The sequence below is a fragment of the Panthera uncia genome, chromosome D2 (genome assembly GCF_023721935.1).
Source record: "Panthera uncia isolate 11264 chromosome D2, Puncia_PCG_1.0, whole genome shotgun sequence".
Classification (NCBI taxonomy): Eukaryota; Metazoa; Chordata; class Mammalia; order Carnivora; family Felidae; genus Panthera; species Panthera uncia.
In genome coordinates this window covers 80,124,107-80,146,213 of record NC_064818.1, presented here as the reverse complement: position 1 = coordinate 80,146,213, position 22,107 = coordinate 80,124,107, and the positions used below count along the sequence as shown (strand labels likewise).

The window sequence follows — 22,107 nt, the reverse complement described above, 5'->3', positions numbered from 1 at the left end:
CGGCCCTCAGGGCTGATTAGTGGAAAGAGAAGCAAGTGCCTGGAGAGAGAACCATGCAGTGATCATGAGGACGCAGGAACATAAAAATGCGCCTGGTCAGAGCACCAGCTGCCTGGAGCTCACAGTGAAGGCTGTCTCCTCCATAAGGCACTCAAGCCCTCCACCTGGGGGTGGGAAGGAGGGTGTGCTTCGGGGTGGAACAGCAGTCCATACGCACTTAAGGCCTGCTAAGGGGCAAGGTGTTACGTTGGTGTCCCAAAGTGTGTGTGGGCGCGAGGGAAGCATCCCGGGGACCTAACTCATGAAACAGTGAACAAGAGCAGCAGTGACAGACGTTACACTCAGAGCAGCCACTCTTCAAACACACAACAATCCACCCAGCAAGTAATGGGTGAGGCTGATGTGGATAAAACGGAAAAACCAAATGAAGGACACAAAAAGAAGACCTAAATATTCCTGTATGGGATGGGAAAAAATAAATACTGCAGAGTATTCCCCCCATACTGTAACCTTTTCCTACATTTATTTATAAATTCAAAGGAGTCTCAATTAAAATAAAAGCAGCATTTTTATATGCGAGGTTAACAAGCTGATTTTGCATTTGATATGGAAGAGGAAATACAAAAGAAGAGCCATGATAATTTCACAATGGCACACTAACAGGGAAGCCCTGGCTCTATTAGCTGGGTATAAAACCAGTAGATAATAACACAGGAAATAGAACAGACACACACACACACATTTGCAATTATGTTTTTTTATGGTGGCATTTTAAATCACTGGGAAAGAAGAACCTATTCATGAAATAATTTGGGAAAAAGTCAAGTTAAACTCTTGCCCCTAGCACTAACTAGAGAAATCCCAGGTAGGTCAATCATCAGGAAGTTTAAAAAAAAAATTAAAAAAAAAAAGCATAACTATCAAGGTATTAGCAGATACTAACTACATGAAATAAAATACAACAATAGTTACATTTATAACACTGAGGCAAAGAAGGATTTGCCAAATAAAACATAAAACCCAAAAGCCATAGAAGAAATGACAGATTCGATGGCAGAAAAATTAAAAATTTAATATGATAAACCTAAACCCATGACGAGGCTATATTAAGAATTTCAACTTACAGAAAAGGGTGACAAATAGCCCAATAGGAAAATGAGTACAGGAAAGGATCAGATGGTTTGTAGTAGAAATCAAACAGCCAGTAAGTATTCTCGGCCTAAGTAGCAATCAAAGAAATTCTAACAAAAATAAGAATCAATAATTTTAAAGAAATTGGTACTGGAGATGATTTTAGACAATGGCTGCTCTCAAAGAAGGTTAGTGGAATTGCAAATTGCCACAGTAGGATAATTTATCAGTGTCCATTCACGTACAATTTCATACCACTCGGCTTGGCAATTATGCTCCCAGGAGCCTGTCTACAAATGCAGCACTGAGATGCATTGCTTGCAACAGGGACAAACTGGAACATTCTGTAGGTCATCAGTGCAAAAGTGCCTGCACAAATGTTGGTACCTTTACATTGTGAAATGTGACAAAACAGAACAAAAAATACAGAATATAATCCGGTTTGCGTTAAAAGCAAAAGAGAGCAGACATAGGTCTGGATAAATGCATAAATAGGCATCAGGAAGTACACGCAATTAGTTAAGAGTCACTCTGCAAAGAGGAAAAGGGTGGGAAGGGGTCTTGCATATTTTACTCGATGCGCTGATTTACATGCATGGATAGTTTACAATGAGATTATATCCGCGCTTTTAGGATATGGGAAAACAAGCAGTAAGCAGAGAAAATGATAAAAACCGAAAGTGGGAAAAAATATTAACACTTCTAGATATACAGTTCCGGATATATTATTAGATACTTATATTCTATAATGCAGATACAATAGACATTTAAAATTTTAAAATTATAAAAGAAATCCGGGCATAGGTTCCTTCTCCGTAAACGATCCTGCCCAGGAAACTAACGTCATTTGCATCTGGATGCTTTTTTTATTAGCAAACTTTAGTAAACTAAGTAATACAAAAATCATTATTAGCAGAAATACATCCAGAGTGCAGTGGAACAGAGAGCCATAAACACCGATGCCAACACTAATGGCAAATCATGCCAGGCAAAACTGGTCCTTATCACTTACACGCATTCCCACCACCTCCTTCCTCCACACCCCCTGTGAGCCCTGAAGGAGAAGGGCCAAAAGTGATCAGATCAGCTGACCAAAGCCAAGGCCATGTCCAGTAGGGTCTGTGCCTGGAAAAGGCCAGTGCAGGTAGCACAGAGCCAGGAGGAACCAAGTGCTAACAGCCAGCAGGGCTCAGGGACGGGAACCAGCTTCGTTTTGTCAGCTGAACGTTCCCTCCCTACATCAGGACGGTCTGGGTCTGAGACGGTCTCCTCAGTTACTCCCTGCTCAGATCCTACTTGTCACTCTGATTCAGTACTTTGGCTCTGAAACAGCTCCATCTCTGTCCTTGCTAAATTGAGCAAATACTCTCCAAAGGCAGAATTTTCAATCCTTGGGTTCCAGCAGGACATCTTGTAAATTCCATTTCCATACCTTGGATGGGAACCCAATTAAGTTCGAGGATTAGAAATGTACGACATTGGCTCAGACCAGCAATTTGTTTTAGCACGATTTCCCAACAAAGGGCTTGTCTACCTCTTCTCTTACCTGTAGCTCAAAGTTGGCTTGATCCAGAAATTTTTTGTTCAGCATATCTGCATACTGATTAATCGCTCGCAGGAAGACTCTGAAAGATCAAGAGAAAATTACATAATTACACACTTACGCTCTGGCACCTTTGTAGGGTTTGGCATTTCAATTAGATACAACCCGAGACTGTCTGGAAAGTGAACTCTCAAAGTCCTATGAAAAGCTGTGAGGTTGTGCCAATAAAAAGCCCAGAGAATTATATGCAGATGTTCTCCAAATTAATCAAGGAAATTAGCACGTGCGGAATAAAAGAAACAGACCAAAATAACAGCATCTGAAAGTAACATATGAAAAGTATCTCTAAAAAATCTAATTTAAAAAAAAGAAAGAAAGAAAAGGTGCAAATTAAATCCTCTTCTCAAGTCACGATGTCTTCATGGTATTTTATTAAATTGGTCTTTGCTTAGCTGGCTTTCTACGGTTAAGCTTTTAAAAGCACTGCTGTTCGCCATCTATCAGGCTTGGAGCAACGGCTTGGTGACATATTTGGAAATACGACTTATTTCAGTGTCATTTGTCCTGTGTTCCAAATGTTAATTTTGGTAACTAATTACTTGTTCAAACACAATTTCAAAAGCTGTAGTAGATATGTAAGTGATTTAACAAGAATGCTGGCAGGAACTGTATCGATCCATTGATAACGTACAATTTTAAGCAGCTGAAGCAAAATATCGCATCCTTCAACACCTTGAATTTGACGTTTCTATGATGAGATAGGTAGTTTGGGAGGTTATGAATGACCCCCGAGTACTAAGCCTTCCGCCAGCCTGTTCATCCTGGAGATTTGTTTTATTGCCCTTGAGGGTGTTTACAATACCCAAGCTCAGTCCAGATACTTCTTTTCAAATGACCCTCTCCCTTTGCACAAAGGCAGGATGCAAGAGGAATTCACATTAGGTCACAGATAATAAACTTAATTACACTTCCTCGGTTTAGACAGCAGGAAGCAGCCAGAGAGGGTAAGAGAAATCTAGGTTACTTCCCAGGAACCGTGCTCTCCGAAAGCACTGTCTCTTCGGCTGTGCCTGCCTGGAGAAGCTCATCCCTGCCAGTCTCAGGGCCACTAGAGGCTAAGGAGGAGGGAGGAGGGAGGAAGGACGAGGGAGGAGGGAGGAGGCAGAAAGGGACTCTCCACCTAGGGCTTTAGGGAGGTCTCGGATTTGGATCCAGGGCCAAAACAGGTGTGACAAATGGCCTGTGCTGGAGTTTTCCATCTCAGGTGTGGAAGAAAAGCATGGCAGGAGTTGTCTGAATTCTTCCCTGGTGACATTAAATAGAACCAGAAAGGAGGCATCCGTGTTTTAAGTGACTCTCAATGGCGGGACATGGGGACCCTGGCCTTGTCCATTAGCCGGGAGCACAGAAGGGGCAGCAACATCCATCAGCCAGAGGGGTGGCAGACATTATGCCTATCAGATGCCCAGTTAAATGTGAAAAGTAGCTCTCATGGCTGAATTTTGTGATTTATTGAGAAAAGCAGAATGCAGGGCACTTAGGGCATCCTGACAAATTAATACAGCACCAGGATGAAAATCACTAAATTTAGGACACGCCTTGCATATATACAACACCTGGCGGCCCCAATCAGCCCTCCGGTCCTGGGCTGGGGTCTCCTGGGCCAGGGTTAGCCCTCAGAAGTACAAGATGTGTGGCTAAGGAGACAGTGGTCTGCCTTGCCCACGTGACCCTTGGCGACAGCGTTCAGAGAGCATCTGGGGACGTGTACTGCATTAACCCTGGCAACCTGAGAAAATCCCCCCGAATGTCAGTGGGGCAAGACCACTTCCTGTCATTACGGGGGTGACTCCCACGCCGTACAAAAACCCCAGGCTAATGACCACGGACACATTTTTCCCCCTTAATTGTTCCTTCAGTTTCAGAAGTCAGCTGTTTGCTAGGGTACCCCAGGGTCCTTCTGAGCTTTAAGGAAGACCCTCCCTCCATCCCTCTATGACAGTAAAGGCAAGTTTACTAGAACACGCGTTATTACTACATGGTAATTATTCTGCCTCGAGATAGCACCCAAACAGTTACAATCTGCTACTTCTAATTAAGGTCTGGAGCAATTTCAGCTGGTTAAATAAAGATATTTCTCAAAATGACTTTTTTTTAAAAAAAATATGCCATGCTGAAATAATATGAAGGCCAAATAAAAACTTTTTAATGAACTGACACTGAGAAAGAGCAGGGCTGAGAGAGATTCTATAATTTAGATTCACTATAAATTTTTTAAAAAGTGAGGACAAAAAGCAAATAACACAGAATGTGAGTTGTAGCAGGACACCTAAAGGGAAGATCAAATAAAACCCATCATTAATGCCATCAACAAGGGCGAGCTGCTCAGGTTCAGTGCATCTAGGGCCACGCGCTTTCTAGAGAACCATCCACCATCCAGGGCACACACAAATTATACCCCGCAGCCCACACCTGAGGGGATTAAAAGCTGAGCAATGCCAAGTGCATCTCAGGATCAATCACTGATCTAAGGAGGCAAAAAGAAACATAAATAGGGTTGGTTTTTTTTTACATAAGAACATCTTTTATCTGCTGTAATCCAGGGTTCTTTCGAATAAATGTTAAACTAGAGAAAATAAATAAGAAAATCACATGAGAAGCTTCTGCATAACAATATGCTTTCAGTCACAGAGGAATATGGAAAGAATCACAAACTAAGCTGAGTGCCTGGACAGCAGGACACGTTTCTAGTTTAAGATGAAGAGTTCAGGCTGGTTCAACACAGCTCAAGATCAAGTCCTTATTATTGAGAAGCGACAAAAGGGAGGGTGGGTGTGAATGGGCTGGCTCTGCAACCCTGGTGACTGTCTGTGCTGGGCATTGATGGAGCTGGGCTCAAGGACAGGGAAGGCCTCCAGACTGTTCCCAAATACTCCTGTCTGCTTATTCATTCATGCGCTTGCAATGCTAAGTCACCACCCAGCATGGAAATGTCCCCTAGGTGTCCATCACAGAATGGGTGGATGGATGGATGGATAGATGGATGGATGGATGAATGGGTGGGTGGGTGGGTGGGTGGGTGGATGGATGGATGGATGGATGGATGGATGGATGGACGGATGGATGGGAGGGTGGATGGATGGGTAGATGGATGGATGGGTGGATGGGTGGGTGAGTGGGTGAGTGGGTGGATGGGAGGGAGGGTGGGTGGGTGGATGGGTGGATGGATGAGTAGCCTAGAAGATCAGGCCCTAACCCGAGGCTAGAATTTTTGGTAGCCATTGATCTCTGTGGAGTCCTTACATTCTGAGTAGATTTTCCACTCTGGGGTTTAGCTCTTTTGAGTTTCCTGTTAGCCAAAATTCTTATTAGGCATTTGGCATTTATGGTTGGGCACTGTTCCATCATTTTTGCCTTCACCTTCAGAGATGGCCCCCTCATTCTCTTCTACACCTCCAGAGCTAGTCCCTCTTTCTCCTCTCTACCTCCAGAGCAGTTCCCATATGCTTTTCTCCCCCTCCAGAGCTGTCCCCTCATTCTCTTTTCCACCTCCAGATCTAGTCCCATATTCTCTTCTCCCTGTCCAGAGCTGGTCCCCTCATTCTCCTCTCCACCTCCAGAACTAGTCCCACATTCTCCTCTCCACCACTAGAGCTGGTCCCCCATTCTCCTCTCCACCTCTGGAACTTGACACTTGATGGCAGGAACCCTGTCTTTTTTAACAGCATTTAAAAGGACCCCTGGGCACTATGAATATTCTGAAGGGTTCTGATCTAAGGAACCATTAGCCTCTACCTGAACTAAAGAATCTCTCAGAGCCAGTGGTGTGTCCAGGATTGGTACCAGTCAAACACAACAAAATAAAAGCAAAAAAACACATCCTGAGCCTGCCTTAGTGCAAAGAGAGAATCTAACCTCTGCATCCAATATTACCATACATAAGCCCAGGACACCATGAAGAGAGGGCATACATACTGCTCCCCGCGTTCTTAGCTGCAAGGGACAGAGGGGGCCAGCACTGGAAGGTGGGAAACAGTATAGACTGGCACCGCTTCTGCTCTGCCAGAAAACTGAGGGACTCAGGAGATAAAGATTCATAACTCTGTGAGCCAAGCAAGTTATGTCTATTCCCAGCCGGGGAGATTAAGTAATTTCTAAAAACAAAGCTAATGGTGTGAGAATCAAATGCTTTCGAGGATGCTGTCCCACATGGTCAAAACGATTAAGAAAAAGTGTGAGCCCATATTTAATAGTTCTTTTCAATCATTTTTAAGCTTTGGATGACTTTCTTTATAATGTAAAATCTTGGAAGATAAAACCAAACACACAAATAAATAATGTAGACAGAACCACAGGCAAATTATGTCATCTCCAAAAGATTAAAAAAGCCATAAGGTCTAGATGTACTTTCTCTAAGACATTCAAATTATTCAAAGCAAATGACTGCAAATTTTATTTTTAATGGCCGCAAGGAAAGGACTTAATTTATCTCACTCTTCTTGGTAACTGATCCCTGTCTCCGGGAGTCCAAGTTACAATCCTGTTACAACCAATCCTGTCACAACGTTCCCCATTTTCAATCATTAGGGGCCAGTGTGACAGAGCCTATTCCCAAACCTCATACAATTAGGAGAAACAAACAAACAGAAAAACAGGAAGTTTTCCTGACTTCCTTCTCTTCTACCTGGATGGTTAACCACAGTGAGCTCCCAACAGAAGCAAAATGGCATATTGTAATTCCTAATGGTGTCAAATATGAACTGGATTATTGTCCACACACCCACATGCATACATCCAATTACAGTCTTAATTCAATTCTTTCTACCCATTGCCTATCACCTAACTATTCTCCTTTTCCCTCCCTATCAATCAATCGATCAATCTATCTTTTCACATCCGTGTAAACATTTAGCCTCAAGAACTTTACAGTGCTTTTCTGTCCATCTCTCCTCTACCTGTCAACCATCTACCCATCTAGTTATCTATCCTCTTCATGTACATGTAAACATTTAGCTAGAAGACCTTCATAAAGTGGCTCAAGTTTTTGAGATTCTCATATTTTCAAATGAAAAGTACTCACTGTGAAGTCCCTGAGTTCCCTTGAACTTTGAATCCAAGGGTCTTGTTTTTTAACTTTGAGATTAAGGGTAACAAAGAGATATGACCACATTGTACAAAGTGAACACCATGATCTCCACTGATAAAATGTTAAGTAGCATTAAGTAGAAAGGGGCAGACACACCCTAGAGTTCTACGCTTTGACACATCTTTAGGAGACAAGGCTGGGGGTGTGGAGTGGGGCTCAGCGGAGGGAGGCAACTGCAGGGATCCGAGCCCCTCGATCCCAAGCATCACAGAGAAAATCCTGCGGGCCTTGCCTATGGGACCACATCCCTGCTCTGTCCTTGCACGAAAAGGGACTTGGATGCCGCGTGGGCTCCAACAGGGGACCTTCCCAATAAGCTGCCTGTTGGAAAGCCGTGTGTGCGGCACAATAAAAAGCAGCACAGTCCTAAATAATTACGTGTTAATTGAGTAGAGGGGAACTTAGCAAGTGCAACATAATCAGGAACCAATTTAACTATTAGAAGTTCCTGGCACAATTACAGTCGCTAAAATGACTTTATCACGACGGAGCCTCAGGCTTTTCTAGCATCTCTGTTACCAGTGTTTCTGCCAATAAAACTGGAAGATGAGGTGCCTCATTATGACACAGGGAGAAACGGCAAGAAAGGCACTGAACTTTGTAGAACACAAAGCCCCATTTCTCAGACGGTGACGCGGTGACGCTGCGGGGTGTTTCATTCCTTCCATAAACGTACTTTAAGTTACGTAATTAGAGTGTACAGTTCACTATGAGGGCATTTAAATACCTCTGGCATTAAGACAAGAGATGCTTTGAGGCGGGGGGAAAAAAGCATCTTTTGACGAAATGTTTTGCCCAAAATAAGTGGAAGGAAGGGAAGAAATTGAAAGTGACACGTTCTATCCCTGCAGAGAACAAGGAATAGGAGGTGGAAAACTGCCTGAAATGATTTCCGCATGATTCAGGAGCGCTGGGAAGGAGGGCAGACTTCAGGAGACGTGATAAGGAGACGCAGAGAGCGTCCCCTTCGACCAGGAGGGAGACCGTGTCTCACACCTGGCAGAGGTCAAGGCAGTCACCAAACGAGATCAACCACTTCCTTTCAGGGGACCCCGGGCGTTCAAGACACTTGTGCACGAGGAAGTGACTTCTAAGCAAGACCCCGGGGTGAGATAGGACACGTGGAGTGATCCCCAGAAGGTGGGGAAGCTGGTGGGACCTGCTCCCACATTTGCGATTTGGGACATAGTGGGAAGACCAATGTCACAAGAGCTTTCCGGGAAGGAGGCAGGAAGGAGTGGCTGGGGTCAGACTTGTGAGAGGTTGGAAATGCCAGGGTACAGTCTGCTTGTTACACAGAAGCACAGAGGGAGCAGTAAAGTCAAAAGATCCAACTGCCATTGTTTTCGAATGCACTAGAAGCATTTCTTTTCCTGAAGATTTCCTGAGTTCTTTTTTCAAATCAGGCTTCAGCATCTGTCAAACTTTGAACTACAATCCAAATTTCTGTGACTCTGTCCGCTGGCAGCCCTGGCTGAGGCGGGCTCAGTCGTGGTGCAGAGAGAATCCCCAGGGAGCGTCTGCTGGGAATGAAGGCCGTGTCACCTCTGCTGTGCGATCTCCCCAGGGCAGAGGTCTCGGGGCCTCGCCCACCTGTCCGACACACACTCTGTCTCCGGGTCCCACCAAAACAGTACTCGTGAACCAGGAGCCACCTCGGGCTGATGGTGAGAACTGCTGATGATAACTGGGACTCTCCCAGTTCTGTGATTCCTGTCCTGCTCGGCCACCCCTCACCTCTGCTGTTTTGCTGGGTGAGCATTCACTGAGCACCTTGTACATGCCCAGTGACCTCTGTCACTTTCATAAAAATCATGCCATTTAATGCTCCCAAGTGCCGCGGGGGTATGAATTACCTGCTATATTACACAAAAGGCTCCAAGAGACAGAAGCACATGTTCCTGGAAGGGCTTAGACCCTGGCTATGACCGGTCAGCATATCATGCAGCCTTCCTTAGGAAGCTCAGTCAGCGTGGTCAGCACAATATAAATAAATCCCTGCAATTATTTTGCTCTTACATTGTATTAAGGAAAATTTCCAACACATACAACAGCAGATGCCATAAGAGACTCTCACGCACCCCTCACTGGGTTTCAATGATTACCACCTCTGCACATTTCCTCTCTCCCCCAGCCCGTACCCCCTCACATTGTCATTATTCTTTTTCCTTAAAGGACTTGAATTTTCAAGCAGTTTTAGGTTCATAGCAAAGCTGGGGGTACAGCACGGGCGTTCCCATATGCTCCCTGCCCTGCCCCTCCCCACTACCGGCATCCTGCACCAGAGGGTACCTTTCCTGCAGTGGGGGAACCCACACTGACATGTCATTATCACCCCAAATCCACGGTTTGCATCATTAGGGTGTGCTCTCAGTGTTGCACTGAGTGGAATGCACACTGCCGGATCCTACGGAGTAGCCTCACTGCCCTGAACATCCTCTGGGTTTCACCTGTTCGTCCCTCCCTCCCACGGAGCCCCTGGCAACCACCCATCCTTTTACTGTCTCCATAGTTTTACTTTGTCCAGGACATTATGCAGTAGGAATCATAAAGTAGCCTTTTCAGGTTGGCTCATATTATTATTATCATATTTTCTAAGTCCCCTTTTGCCAGGTCTCAGATCCTTAATGCTTAAGGTGCTTTGCAGCAAGGGCCAACAACACGTGCTCTTGTTAGGCTCTTTTCTTACGCACCTTGGCGCCAAAGAGTGCCTGCCTTCCCCAGAATTTATGGGTCATTCACAGCATCAGGGTACCCAGTGCCCCGTACTGCCTGCTAATGGTCAAGACGCAGTCCCTGCCACTGACGAGCTGTGTGGTTTTGAGTAGGTCACTCTGCTCTCAGAGCCTCGGTCTTTACCTACGTGAAATGGCTATTGGGGCACCTGGGTGGCTCAGTGGGTCGCGCATCTGACTCTTGATTTTGGCTCAGGTCATGATCTCGTGGTTCATGGGATCGAGCCCTGTATCAGGCTCTGCCCTGATAGTGCGGGGCTTGCTTGGGATTCTCTCTCTTCCTCGGTCTCTCTCTGCTCATCCCCTACTCACGCACTCTCTTTCTCTCAAAATAAATAAATAAACCTTTACAAAAAAATTTTTAAAAGGTTTATTCATTTCTCAGAGACAGAGTGTTGATGGCAGGGGTGGGGGTTGGGTGGGGGGAGGTCAGAGAGAGAGGGAGACACAGAATCTGAAGCAGGCTCCAGGGTCTGAGCTGTCAGCACAGAGCTCAACGCAGGGATCAAACTCACGGACTGTGAGATCATGACCTGAGCCAATGTCGGACGCTTAACCGACTGAGCCACCCAGGCGCCCCAATAAAAAACTTTTTTAAAAATAAAAATAAAATGGCTATTAACACCAACCACACATCCCGTGAATGGCACGGATTACTATCATAATTCATACATGTACAGATCTGTCAACTACATACAGACCAGCTGGGACACAAATCCCACGTCTGCTATCCTCAGCAAGCTGGCTGTGTGAAAATGCTTCCCCTCCACCCTGGCTACAACACTCCCGGCCCCCTATCCTTCAAAGCGGCAAACTACAGCCCCATAGCCCGTTTGTGTAAATGAAGTTCTTTTTAATAAAGACTTTTAAAGAACGGTGAAATGCATATAACGTAAATTTACCGTTTAACCATTTCTAAGCCTACGGGTCAGTGGCATAAAGTGCATTCACGCTGGTGGGCAAGCACCGCCTCGGTCCATCCACAGAAGGCTTGGCATCTTCCCAAGCTGAAACTCCCAACCCATTAGACAACTCCCTGTTCTCCCCGCCCCTCCCCCTGCCCTAGCAACCATCCATCTCGTTTCTATTTCTAGGAGTCTGACCATTCTAGCTGCCTCGTGTAAGTGGAATCACACACCACTTGTCCTGTTTGTGAACGGCCGAGGTCACTGAGCATAATGTCCTCAAGGTGCATCCATGCTGGAACAAGTCTCAGAATCTCCTTCCTTTTAGGACCGAAAAATGCTTCGTTGTGTGGATGGACCACATTCATCTATCTGTCCATCTGCACATGGACGCTGGGGTTGCTTCCTTCTGTGGCTTCTGTGAATAACACTGCTGTGAACATGGGTGCACAAGTATTTGTTCACGTCCCTGCTTTCAATTCTTTTGGACGTATTCTCCCAAGTGGGATTGCCGGATCACGTGGGAATTCCATTTTTAACTGGTTGAGGAGCCATCGCTTTGTTTTCCACACTGGCTGTGCTATTTTACATTCCACCAACAATGCACAAGGATTCCAATGCTTCCGCGACCTCAGCAGCACTTGTGAGGTGTTGGTTTTGGTGACAGTAGCCCCCCTCATGGGTGTTAGGTGATAGAAATAAAGTTTTATCAGAACACAATCGCACACACCCACATAGGGATTCTCGGTGGCTGTTTTCCCATGACTAGAGCAGCGTTGAGTAGTCGCCCTGCCAAGTTGTGTGGCCCTTTACAGAACATTTTGTCACTGCTGTGAAGCTGTGATTCCATTCTGATCTGTCCTCTAGAGTTGCTGTTGTTGTTGTTGTTCAATGTTTATTTGTCTCTGAGAGAAGGAACGAGAGAGATTGTGGGAGGGGCAGAAAGAGAGACGGCGACAAAGAGTCCTAAGCAGGCTCTGTGTGGTCAGTGCAGAGTCCACCGCCGATGAGCTTGAACTCATGAACTATGAGATCATGACCTGAGCTGAAATCAAGATTCGGACACTTAACCGACGGAGCCACCCAGGCGCTCCTGATCTGTCCTCTATAGAGTTTTGGAGAGCTCTTCACCTCCATATGGTCGGGGATGGGGCTCACACCCATTTCTTGGTCATCAGAAGACATGTTCATCAACAAGGCCTCAGAAAAGCCCCTCCAACATTTGGGAGAGGTTACTTCCCACTTCAAGCCCTGAAGAGGAGTTACCAAATTGGGGATACAAGCGGTTTAGAAACCAAAGCAGGCAGCTGCCTGCTGCTTGCACCACCAAGGCATATCTCTACCAGCACTCTTATTTCAGGGTCAAGTTTTAAAAATTCAGAAAGCCACCCTTTCCCTCTACTTTCTATCTCCTCCTCCTTCTTACTCTCCTCCGCCTCCCCAACCCTGCCTGGCTTACCTATGTCAATATCACAGAATAAGTGCCGACGGGTTTAGGAGTACCATGGGCATGGGGAAAAACTCCCAAGACAGACACATCAGGAATGTCTGCCAGCGGATACTTGGAAGCGAGAATCCTGTCGCTGGAGGAGGCAGAGAAGGAACGGGCACGTCCCGACTTTAAGAACTGGTCATGACAGATAAGCAAAGGGCATGGCTCCCCCGAGACCCCTCCACCAGCACCCGGGGTCCATCTGGCAAGCCTCTCCCCTCCTCCCCTGGAGTCCTCGAGTTGTTCCCATGAAAGCTAACTGGAGGAGTGAAGGACAACCATGAGTGGGCTAGAGGGCAGAGGAAGAAAGGCAGGGGGTGATCACTGCCTCATCCGTTGGGCATGGGTCCACACTGCCTGTGCAAGAGCATGCCCGTCACTGGAGTTTTGGGGCTACAAATATGTGGGAACAGGAAGTGGAGGGTAGGAATGAGGAATTAGGAGTTTCTGTTTGGTGATGAAACATTTTGGAAATAAATAATGGTGATGGTTGTACAGCATTGTGAACATAATTAATGCCAATGAACTGTACACGTATAAATGGTTAACATGGCAAATTTTAAGTTATATACATTATACCACAATAAAGAAAAAAAAAATGAGAAGGAAAGGGAATGAGACATTTCCAGAAGTTGCAGCAGTGGGAGTCATGATTTCTCTATCCATAACTCTATCAACAGTGTGACTCAGCCCCACAATTGGAGACACACACACACACACACACACACACACACACATTATTTAGGTATAAGAACTGCTGGCCTTTGTTCTCCAAAGAATAAGTTTGTTCAGATCTGTTCTGGGAGTAGGCAGGGCATTAATAAACAAGCATAAACAAACAGGAATAATAATAACAACAACAACCATCCACCCAGAGTCCTTTATGGCCCTGGTATGTCACTTCTCACTTAACTCGACACATGACAGTGGTCACAGATGTGACGTGTCCCGGATTTGCTGTGAGTCCCTGGATGGCCCATCTCTGCCGAATCTTTATTCCCTATGGCACCAAGCAATGTATCTTACATAGAATAAAATACAGTATAATTGAATCCACCTAGGGAGCCCAGGAAAACATTAAGTGGTCAGAGGCCTTGAGCCAACAGTAGGCAGAAATTCTAAGGAGAATCTAGGATAATTACAAAGGGGAATGCTTCTTTCCAGTTATTTCATGCTTGGAATATCCCAGCCCTGCGGAGAATTTATCCTGGTTCATTTTCAGGACTCGCTAAAGGCCACTGCCATCATTTAGCAGATGAACGTAATTTGCTTTAACTTCATTTGTTACAGGCTGAAAACTGGGTCATGTCTTTGTGTCCATGTGGGGGCCTAGGTGCTCGGGAATGTTCTGAACGTGGCCACCTGGCAGTGGGTGACGTTTTAGATTTGCCCATCCTTGTTGGTGTTTGGCTACTTCTACTCACGACTGGTTTAGTTTCCCTCTCACTAGGCCAGGTGGGCCTCTCTTTGCGTGTTTGTCCCCACACAGAAACACACGAGGAGGACAGCTCTGGGGCCTTGGGACCTCTGCCTAAGTCGTGTTCCTCGCTTACAGGCTGTGCAAGCTTGGGCACGTAAACTAACAACTCTGACTCACTTCTTCTGGTGGGTCAGGGGGATCAGAGGAGACAGTGCTTGTAAACGGCCTGGGTCGTATTCGTTGGTCAACGAGTGGCAGCTACTACTGGGAATATGATAAAGATGCAAAAGATAAAGGCCTCGGTCTTCCCCCTTCCCCTTCCCCTTCCCCTTCCCCTTCCCCTTCCCCCTTTTTTTTTTGCTATTTGTTTCCAAAGAGGCCTCTGAAGGACCTCCTTCGCTTGCAGTGGGCGAAGGAGAAATCAGGAGATCCATGTTCACGAAACCTCAGCTGTGGTCAGGCTCTTAGAAAGTCTGACAACTGACAGCTCGGCTCTTTGATGTCATTGTGGCTCAGAATTATCACGACTCAAGTGTTGAGTGTATGGAGTGTCTTCCACCATCTTGGTCCGTGGAGAGCAGCTCTGGGACTTCCTTGGAAGGGGCTCACTTCCCAAGGTGGACGGGAACGAGTGGCCCGGTGAGGTGTGTGCTCAGGTTCTGAGACCGCCTTCCTAACAGTACCAGAGACAGGGTGTCAGCGCGGGGCGGCTGGGCTTCCTGGCTTGACAGGTGTCAGGTGAAGGTTACCTGTGTGGGGAGGCTGCCACCTTGGTAGGGTTTCTGCTGGGGCACAACGAATCACCCCAAACACGGTGGCTTGAAACAATGCCCGCCGATTCTCTCTCTGTCCCACGGGTCAGAATTCCCTCGAGACTCACTGGGGTCTTCTGCTTCAGGTCACAGACAGCTCAGGTGAAGGTGTGGGCCGGGGCGGGTTCTCATGCAGAGCTTCTGATCTTCCAAGCTCATCCAGGTCGTAGGCGGAAGCCAGTTCCTTGTGCGGAGGCGGCAGGAGGTGGGAGGTCCCGGTTTCCTTGCGGACTATCAGCCGGGATGCACACTCTGCTCTTAGGAGGGGCTGCCTGCATTCCTTCTCACGTGGCCCCTCCATCTTCAAGGTCATGGGCATGCTGTATCCTTCTCATGCTTCAGATCTCCCACGTCCTTCTTTTGCTACCAGCCCAAGAAAACTCTTTTTAAATTTTTTTTAACGTTTATTTATTTTTGAGACAGAGAGAGACAGAGCATGAATGGGGGGGAGGGTCAGAGAGAGAGGGAGACACAGAATCGGAAGCAGGCTCCAGGCTCCGAGCCGTCAGCCCAGAGCCCGACGCGGGGCTCAAACTCGTGAACCACACGATCATGACCTGAGCCGAAGTCGGACACTAACCGACTGAGCCACCCAGGCGGCCCAACTCTCTCTTTTTAAAGGGCTCTTGTGGTTCCATTAGGCCCCCCTCCCTATCTTAAGGCTAATTATTGCGCATGACCCCTTTTTCCAGAACAAAAGTCACGGGAGGGATCACGCATGCTATTCATGGTTCCACACACACCCCAGCAGAGGAGACTGTAAGGAAGAGGGTCCTGGAGACCCTCACTGATTCTTTAGAGCCACCAACCTCAGTGCCAAACTGGTTTTTCCTGACCCTACTCTCATTCTCCTGTAGCCTGAGACTAAGCCCAGAGGGACAGGATGTCTTCAGGGAATTCTTTCCTTGGCTGGTCTCTGTGCTGTGCTGTGCTGTGCTGAGTATTTGTGACAAGGCGAAAGACTCAGTGTAGGCCAGGGGAGGTTAGGAGATAGAGCTCAGGTATGATCCTCAGCCAGGTGTCGCGAGAATGAAGCAGCTTTTTCAGGAGGCCCCATGTCTGCGATCCACTGAGCAGTACTTTTTTTTTAATGTTTGTTTCTTTGTTTATTTATTTATTTATTTAGAGAGTGAGTGTGAGCGGGGCAGGGGCAGAGAGAGAGGGAGACACAGAATCCGAAGCAGGCTCCGGGCTCTGAGCCATCAGCACAGAGCCCGACGCGGGGCTCGAACCCACAAGCCGTGAGGTCATGACCTGAGCCGAAGTCGGACGCTCAACCGACTGAGCCACCCCGGCACCCCCACTGAGTGACGCTTTCTATCAGCTGGCATAACCTTATTCTAAGCCCGTGATGTCATCTGATGCCAAGCTCATTTGGTCACCAGATTCAGTGTGGCAACCCAGAAAAAGAGCTCAAGAACCAGATAATGATTTTCTTCCTCATACAGTCCACCCTATGTACCTAAATAGTCATTCACATTTACATAATTCCTCAGATCCACACTAAGCAGACCAGGCTGTCTTTTTACTGAGAGTACATTTCCCACACCCATGTTATAACCTCAGGCAGGGAAATATAAAATTGAACAGCTTCACTTCCAAGGTCGGACAACATCATGTCTCAGAGGTGGGCAAACCATAGCCCGTGAGCCAAGTCTGGCCCACTGCCTGTTTCTGCAAATAAAGTTTTATTGGCACACAGCCATGCCCATTCATTTATATGCTGCACAGAGAAGCCAAGGTCCACAAAGACGAGAATCTGGTTTATTATTCCATCAAATGATATTCAAGGATAAAAGATATCATTACCTACTCCTACCTCTGACAACAGTTTCCACTGAGGTCTCTAAAGAATCCTTCCCTATATTCCAATTAAAACCTACTCCTTTCACTATTAAGACCATTTGATCTTGTTTATGCTTTCCTGGATGTAACAGCATCCATATCCTTGGCCACAGCTATCAAGCAACCCTAAGTTTCCCCGAAACAGAAGTCCTGGAATGAGATTTGGAAGGCTGGGATTCTAGCCTCAGTTGGTGTTGGAGGAAGCTGAGTGTGCTGGTTAGAGCAGGGGCTCTGGGGACAAATAGTCTGCGAGGAAATCTAGGCTCTACTACTAACCAGCTGTAGAAATCTTCAGCTGGTTTCCTGAGTTCCCTCATCTACGAAATGGGTATCGAGAGTACATCTACTCGCTAGTGAAGATTCAATGAGCTAAAATGTGTGCGGTGCCTGGAATGTTCTGCAAATCTGGAGCTTTCCTGCAAATAGTAAGCACCATGTATGTGTTACGAGGTCTGTAAACCTCTCTCAAGCACTTCAGAGAACACGAGTTTAAGGCATCCACTAGAAATCAGTTGGCTGCTGACTTTTTTAAAAAAATATTTATTCTGAGAGAGAGAGAGAGAGAGAGAGAGAGAGAGAGAGAGAAGCTTGGTGGTGGGCAGTGGGAAGAGATAGAGGGAGAGAGAGAGAGAATCCCAAGCAGGCTCTGTGACATCAGTGCAGACCCCAATGCGGGGCTTAAATCCATGAACCTCAAGATTATGACCCGAGCTGAAATCAAGAGTCAGATGCTTGGGACGCCTGGGTGGCTAGTGGGTTAAATGTCTGACTCTTGGTTTTGGCTCAGGTCATGTTCACACAGTTCATGAGTTTGAGCCCTGCATCGGGCTCCATGTTGACCGTGCAGAGCTTGCTTGAGATTCTCTCCCTGCCCCTCTCCTGCTCACACACACACTCTCTGTCAAAACAGGTAAAGACAAGAAAAGACAAGACAAGGCAAGAAAAGAAAAGACAAGAAAAGACAAGACAAGACAAGACAAGAGTAAGACACTTAACTGACTGAGCGAGGCACCTGGGCTGCTAACTTCTAATCAGAAAACCACATTCCAGAGGAGGGCTTTGGCTCTCCTTTTCTTGATCCAAAGTAGAAACATGAGAATAAAAATGGTCAAAAATTATTTTCTTTTGGGGCGCCTGGGTGGCTCATTCGGTTAAGTGTCTGACTTTGGCTCAGGTCATGATCTCGCAGTTCATGCGTTTGAGCCCCGCATTGGGCTCCGTGCTGACGGCTCGGAGCCTGGAGCCTGCTTCGGATTCTGTGTCTCCCCTCTCTCTCTGCCCCTTTCCCGCTTGTGCTGTGTGTCTCTCTATTTCTCTCTCTCAAAAATAAACATTAAAAACTAAAAAAAAAAAACAAAAATAACCACAACCCAGAAATTTTTTTGTATGTGAAATTTGTGCCCTTATAATGAGTTTGCCGGATAATAAAAAGGTACATGGATGAACTGAAGCATTTTAGGGACTCTCCCCTAAGGATCCAAGGAGCCTGGGTGTCGAGTGACAGTGTCTAAAGCCTGAGCCTGTGTTCTAGTGTTATGTCATTGGTTTTGAGGACCCTGGTTGCCTGATGATGACTATACGCTTCAACGAATCTTGTCTCCGGAATATTCTCCCAGCACCTAAAATTACAGAGGGGTGGGGCTTCGTGAATGTACCAGTTGGTGAAGAAGTGTTTCTTCATAACTGTCGGAGTGATGGACTTTGATCTGAGACTTTCCTTCATTATAAGCTGGTAGCAAAGAGAACAGGTAAGTTTCACCATTTTTAATGAGGCGCAACTAACAAGATCTCAAAAAAATAAATCAATAAAACACACCCTAAGACTTGCCTTTGGCCAGTTCCCAACAGCGTGGCTCTCCCTCTTACAGACATGTGACTTGTCGCTGGACTGGACCAAGTCCACATCCGCAAAATGGGCCGTCCGTGGGATGACACACGCATGAGTCTCCAGCCCCACCTGGGGCCCCAGTGGGGGCCGGACACGTGCCGTCTGCTGGAGCTGCCCCTCAGGAAATAAACTTCCCAGGCACTTCTGAATTCCCATATTGGCATGCTGTTTAATGAATGACCGATTAACGGCAAGTATGAGATGACAGGCAGATGACAGTTAGGGCCGCTTCACGTGTCCCAGGAGATGTGGCTGGCGCGAGGCTGTCAACCGAATTTGAGATGGGTTATTTCTGCTCAGCCCATCTCTTTGTCATTTCAGAGCCAGGGGTTGAAGGCATCAGAAGCAGCGATCTCTTCCCACAAGGATCTCCTCTCCGTCAGCATCTACATTACACTTCTCAATGTCCTTAAGTACCTTTGTTTTCCTGATGCCTCCTGATGCGGTGACAACATACAGCCAAGCCGGGGAGAGCCGAGGACCTCTCCCGCCTCCTCAAGGATCACGAACCAGCTTTGTGTGAGCGGCGCCCTTCCTACGACTGCGGCTCTTTTCACCTCTGCCGCCATACCTCACCTTGGAGGGACTGCGCAGGAGTCAGACACACCGTGGCGTATTTCACAGTTGACCCTGACCCCACCCAGCAGCCCGAGAAACAGCGGACAGCAGCTGAGTGCTGAAATGCGCGGCAGGGGGAAAGCAGGTGCTGCTCGCCACACAGGAGGACAGGAGGGCTGACACATAAGCTGTTCTGCGGGCACCTGCCGGGCGAGGGGCTCCCGGGTGCACTCCTCCTCCACGCGCTGCGACGGGCAGGCGGGACCCGGAGCATCCATGAGGCATGTGGCCCGGCCGGAAGATGCGGAGCGGCAAGAGGAAGCCACACCTGCCACAGCTCACGGGCCACAGGGCGTGAAGGTGGAGGCTGGTGTGTGGACTCAGGCACCCTCCCCTGGGAAGCCCCCGCAGGTAACTGAGCTGCCTGGTGTCACCACGGAAGCACCCCTTATACATGACATATTCGGGTTGAGAAGATACTGTCAAGGAAGACAGTTGAAACAGCTTGGCTTCGTTTTAGCACAACGGGCTGAAAGGAAATATATGCGCTTTGCGGGAGCCCCACAGCACCCATGGGCGAGCCGGCCCCCACCGCAGGGGCCCTTGCGGAGAGGCCAGAACGCAGGCGAGGAGGGAGAGCGCACGTGGGAGCGGACGCCTCGGCAGCACATCACCTACCCGCTTGGCAGGGTGGCTGGGGCAAGGTCACGCCTCCAGCCTTCCCAGCAAACAGGAGCCGGCACGCTGGACCAGCAGCACCACAGGGCAGGCGGGGCCACAGAACTCCAGAAGGTCAGCGGGAAAGTCTGTGCAGACTTCACATCCGCGCATGCGGCAAGGCCGGGGAGAGAATGGGCTTGGAGAGAGGGGATGGTGGAGGAGATGGGACTTGACTTTTTCTTGGGGGGAGGGCAGAGGGGGGGGGGGGCAGGGGGGGGGGGGGGGGGGGGGAGTTCCAGGGGGGGGGGGGGCGGGGGGGGGGGAGGGCAGGGAGTGGGGGAGAGAGAGAGAGTTCCAAGCAGGTTCTGCACTGTCAGCAGCACAGAGCCCGACGTGGGGCTCGGACTCACGAATGGTAAGATCATGGCCTGAGCCAAAGTCAAGAGTCAGACGCCTATCCGACTGAGCCACCCAGGCACCCTGGAGGCGGAACTTTCTACCTATGGGAAGTGACTGCAGTTCACGCTGTAAATGTTTGACTTGATTATTCTTTGGGATTCTTGGGACTCTAACGTGGAATGGCCCAATGACATCTGGAGCACCTTGAATTTGCAAAAGACTGTGAAGGGCACCAGGGAAATCCTCATCGAGGGCCGGGCACAGGCCGCGCCACTGACCATTTTCTCTGCTCGGCCTTCCGCACCGCCAAGCCCTGCCCCCGCCGTGAGCAGGACACCATCAAGGGGGACAGAGGGCCGAAGGGGGCCAGGGAACTCTGCAGAGAGGAGGGCAGAGCTTTGTCAAGAACGGGGGGGGGGGGGGGTTCAGCAAAATAAACGCCCTTCTCAGTTCTCCAGGCTGAGTGGTCCCACTTGCCTAAAGTGTTAAGCAGCATCAGAAATTTTTTTTTTTTTTTTCTTTTTTTTTTTTTTTTCAAAAGGGGGCTGGGTTTTTTTTTTTTTTTTAAATTTTTTTTTTTTTTCAACATTTTTAATTTATTTTTGGGACAGAGAGAGACAGAGCATGAATGGGGGAGGGGCAGAGAGAGAGGGAAACACAGAATCGGAAACAGGCTCCAGGCTCCGAGCCATCAGCCCAGAGCCTGACGCGGGGCTCGAACTCACGGACCGCAAGATCGTGACCTGGCTGAAGTCGGACGCTTAACCGACTGCGCCACCCAGGCGCCCCAGAAATTTATAACTGCTATGAGTCTAATGACTTTTTTACATCGAGATAAAGAAAATCTCTATGAAACTGCCATTTAGAACACAGTCCACAAACGTCAAGTTAAATCAAGAGGAAGGTGCAGCACTCCAGCTTTGTGCTGATTTATTCTCGGGGCCGTAAGTGGCCCTCGCCTGGAATCCCGGACCCCTGCCTGACACAGGTTGGAAAGAGGGAAGGCCAAGGACAGGGAAAGTCAAGCTGATGTGTGAACGACACAAGGGAGGCCAGAAGGAGTCCTAGTGGGTTTATGTTTTGTTTTTAAATGTTTATTTATTTTGAGAGAGAAAGAGAGAGAGAGAGGCAGAGAGAGAGAGAGAGAGGGAGAGAATCCCAAGCAGGCTCCGCACTGTCAGCGTAGAGCCCAACACTGGGCTCGAACTCACAAACCGCGAGATCATGACCTCAGCTGAAACCAAAAGTTGGATGTTTAACCAACTGAGCCACACAGGCACCTCCTGGCATTTTTTTTTTTTAAAGTAGGAAATTCAAAAGTGATATTCCTGAGTGTACTAGCTTCTATGGCTGCTGTAACATGTTAGTTACTATAATTTGGTGGCTTAAAACAACCCAGATGCATTATCTTACAGCTCTGGTGGTCAGACGTCCAGAATGGGACAGCCTGGGCTAAAACTGAAGTGTCAGGAGGGCTACACTGCTTCTGGAGGCTCTAGAGAAGGTTCCAGAGGCTTCCATGTTTTTGCCTTTTCTGGCTTCTCACAGTCCATCTGCAACTGTAAAAGGTGAC

The 22,107-nt window shown here is 47.7% G+C and overlaps 1 protein-coding gene across 1 annotated transcript in view; it reads right to left on the bottom strand.

Moving 5' to 3' along the window:
• DOCK1 (dedicator of cytokinesis 1) overlaps positions 1 to 22,107 on the bottom strand; it is a gene marked incomplete at its 5' end in the record, with an annotated part of 461,308 nt that overhangs the window by 102,909 nt on the left and 336,292 nt on the right. The window contains one exon of the mRNA XM_049646029.1: positions 2,678 to 2,756. Coding sequence (XP_049501986.1) covers positions 2,678 to 2,756 — 79 coding nt within the window. The remainder of the gene's footprint in view (positions 1 to 2,677; positions 2,757 to 22,107) is intronic.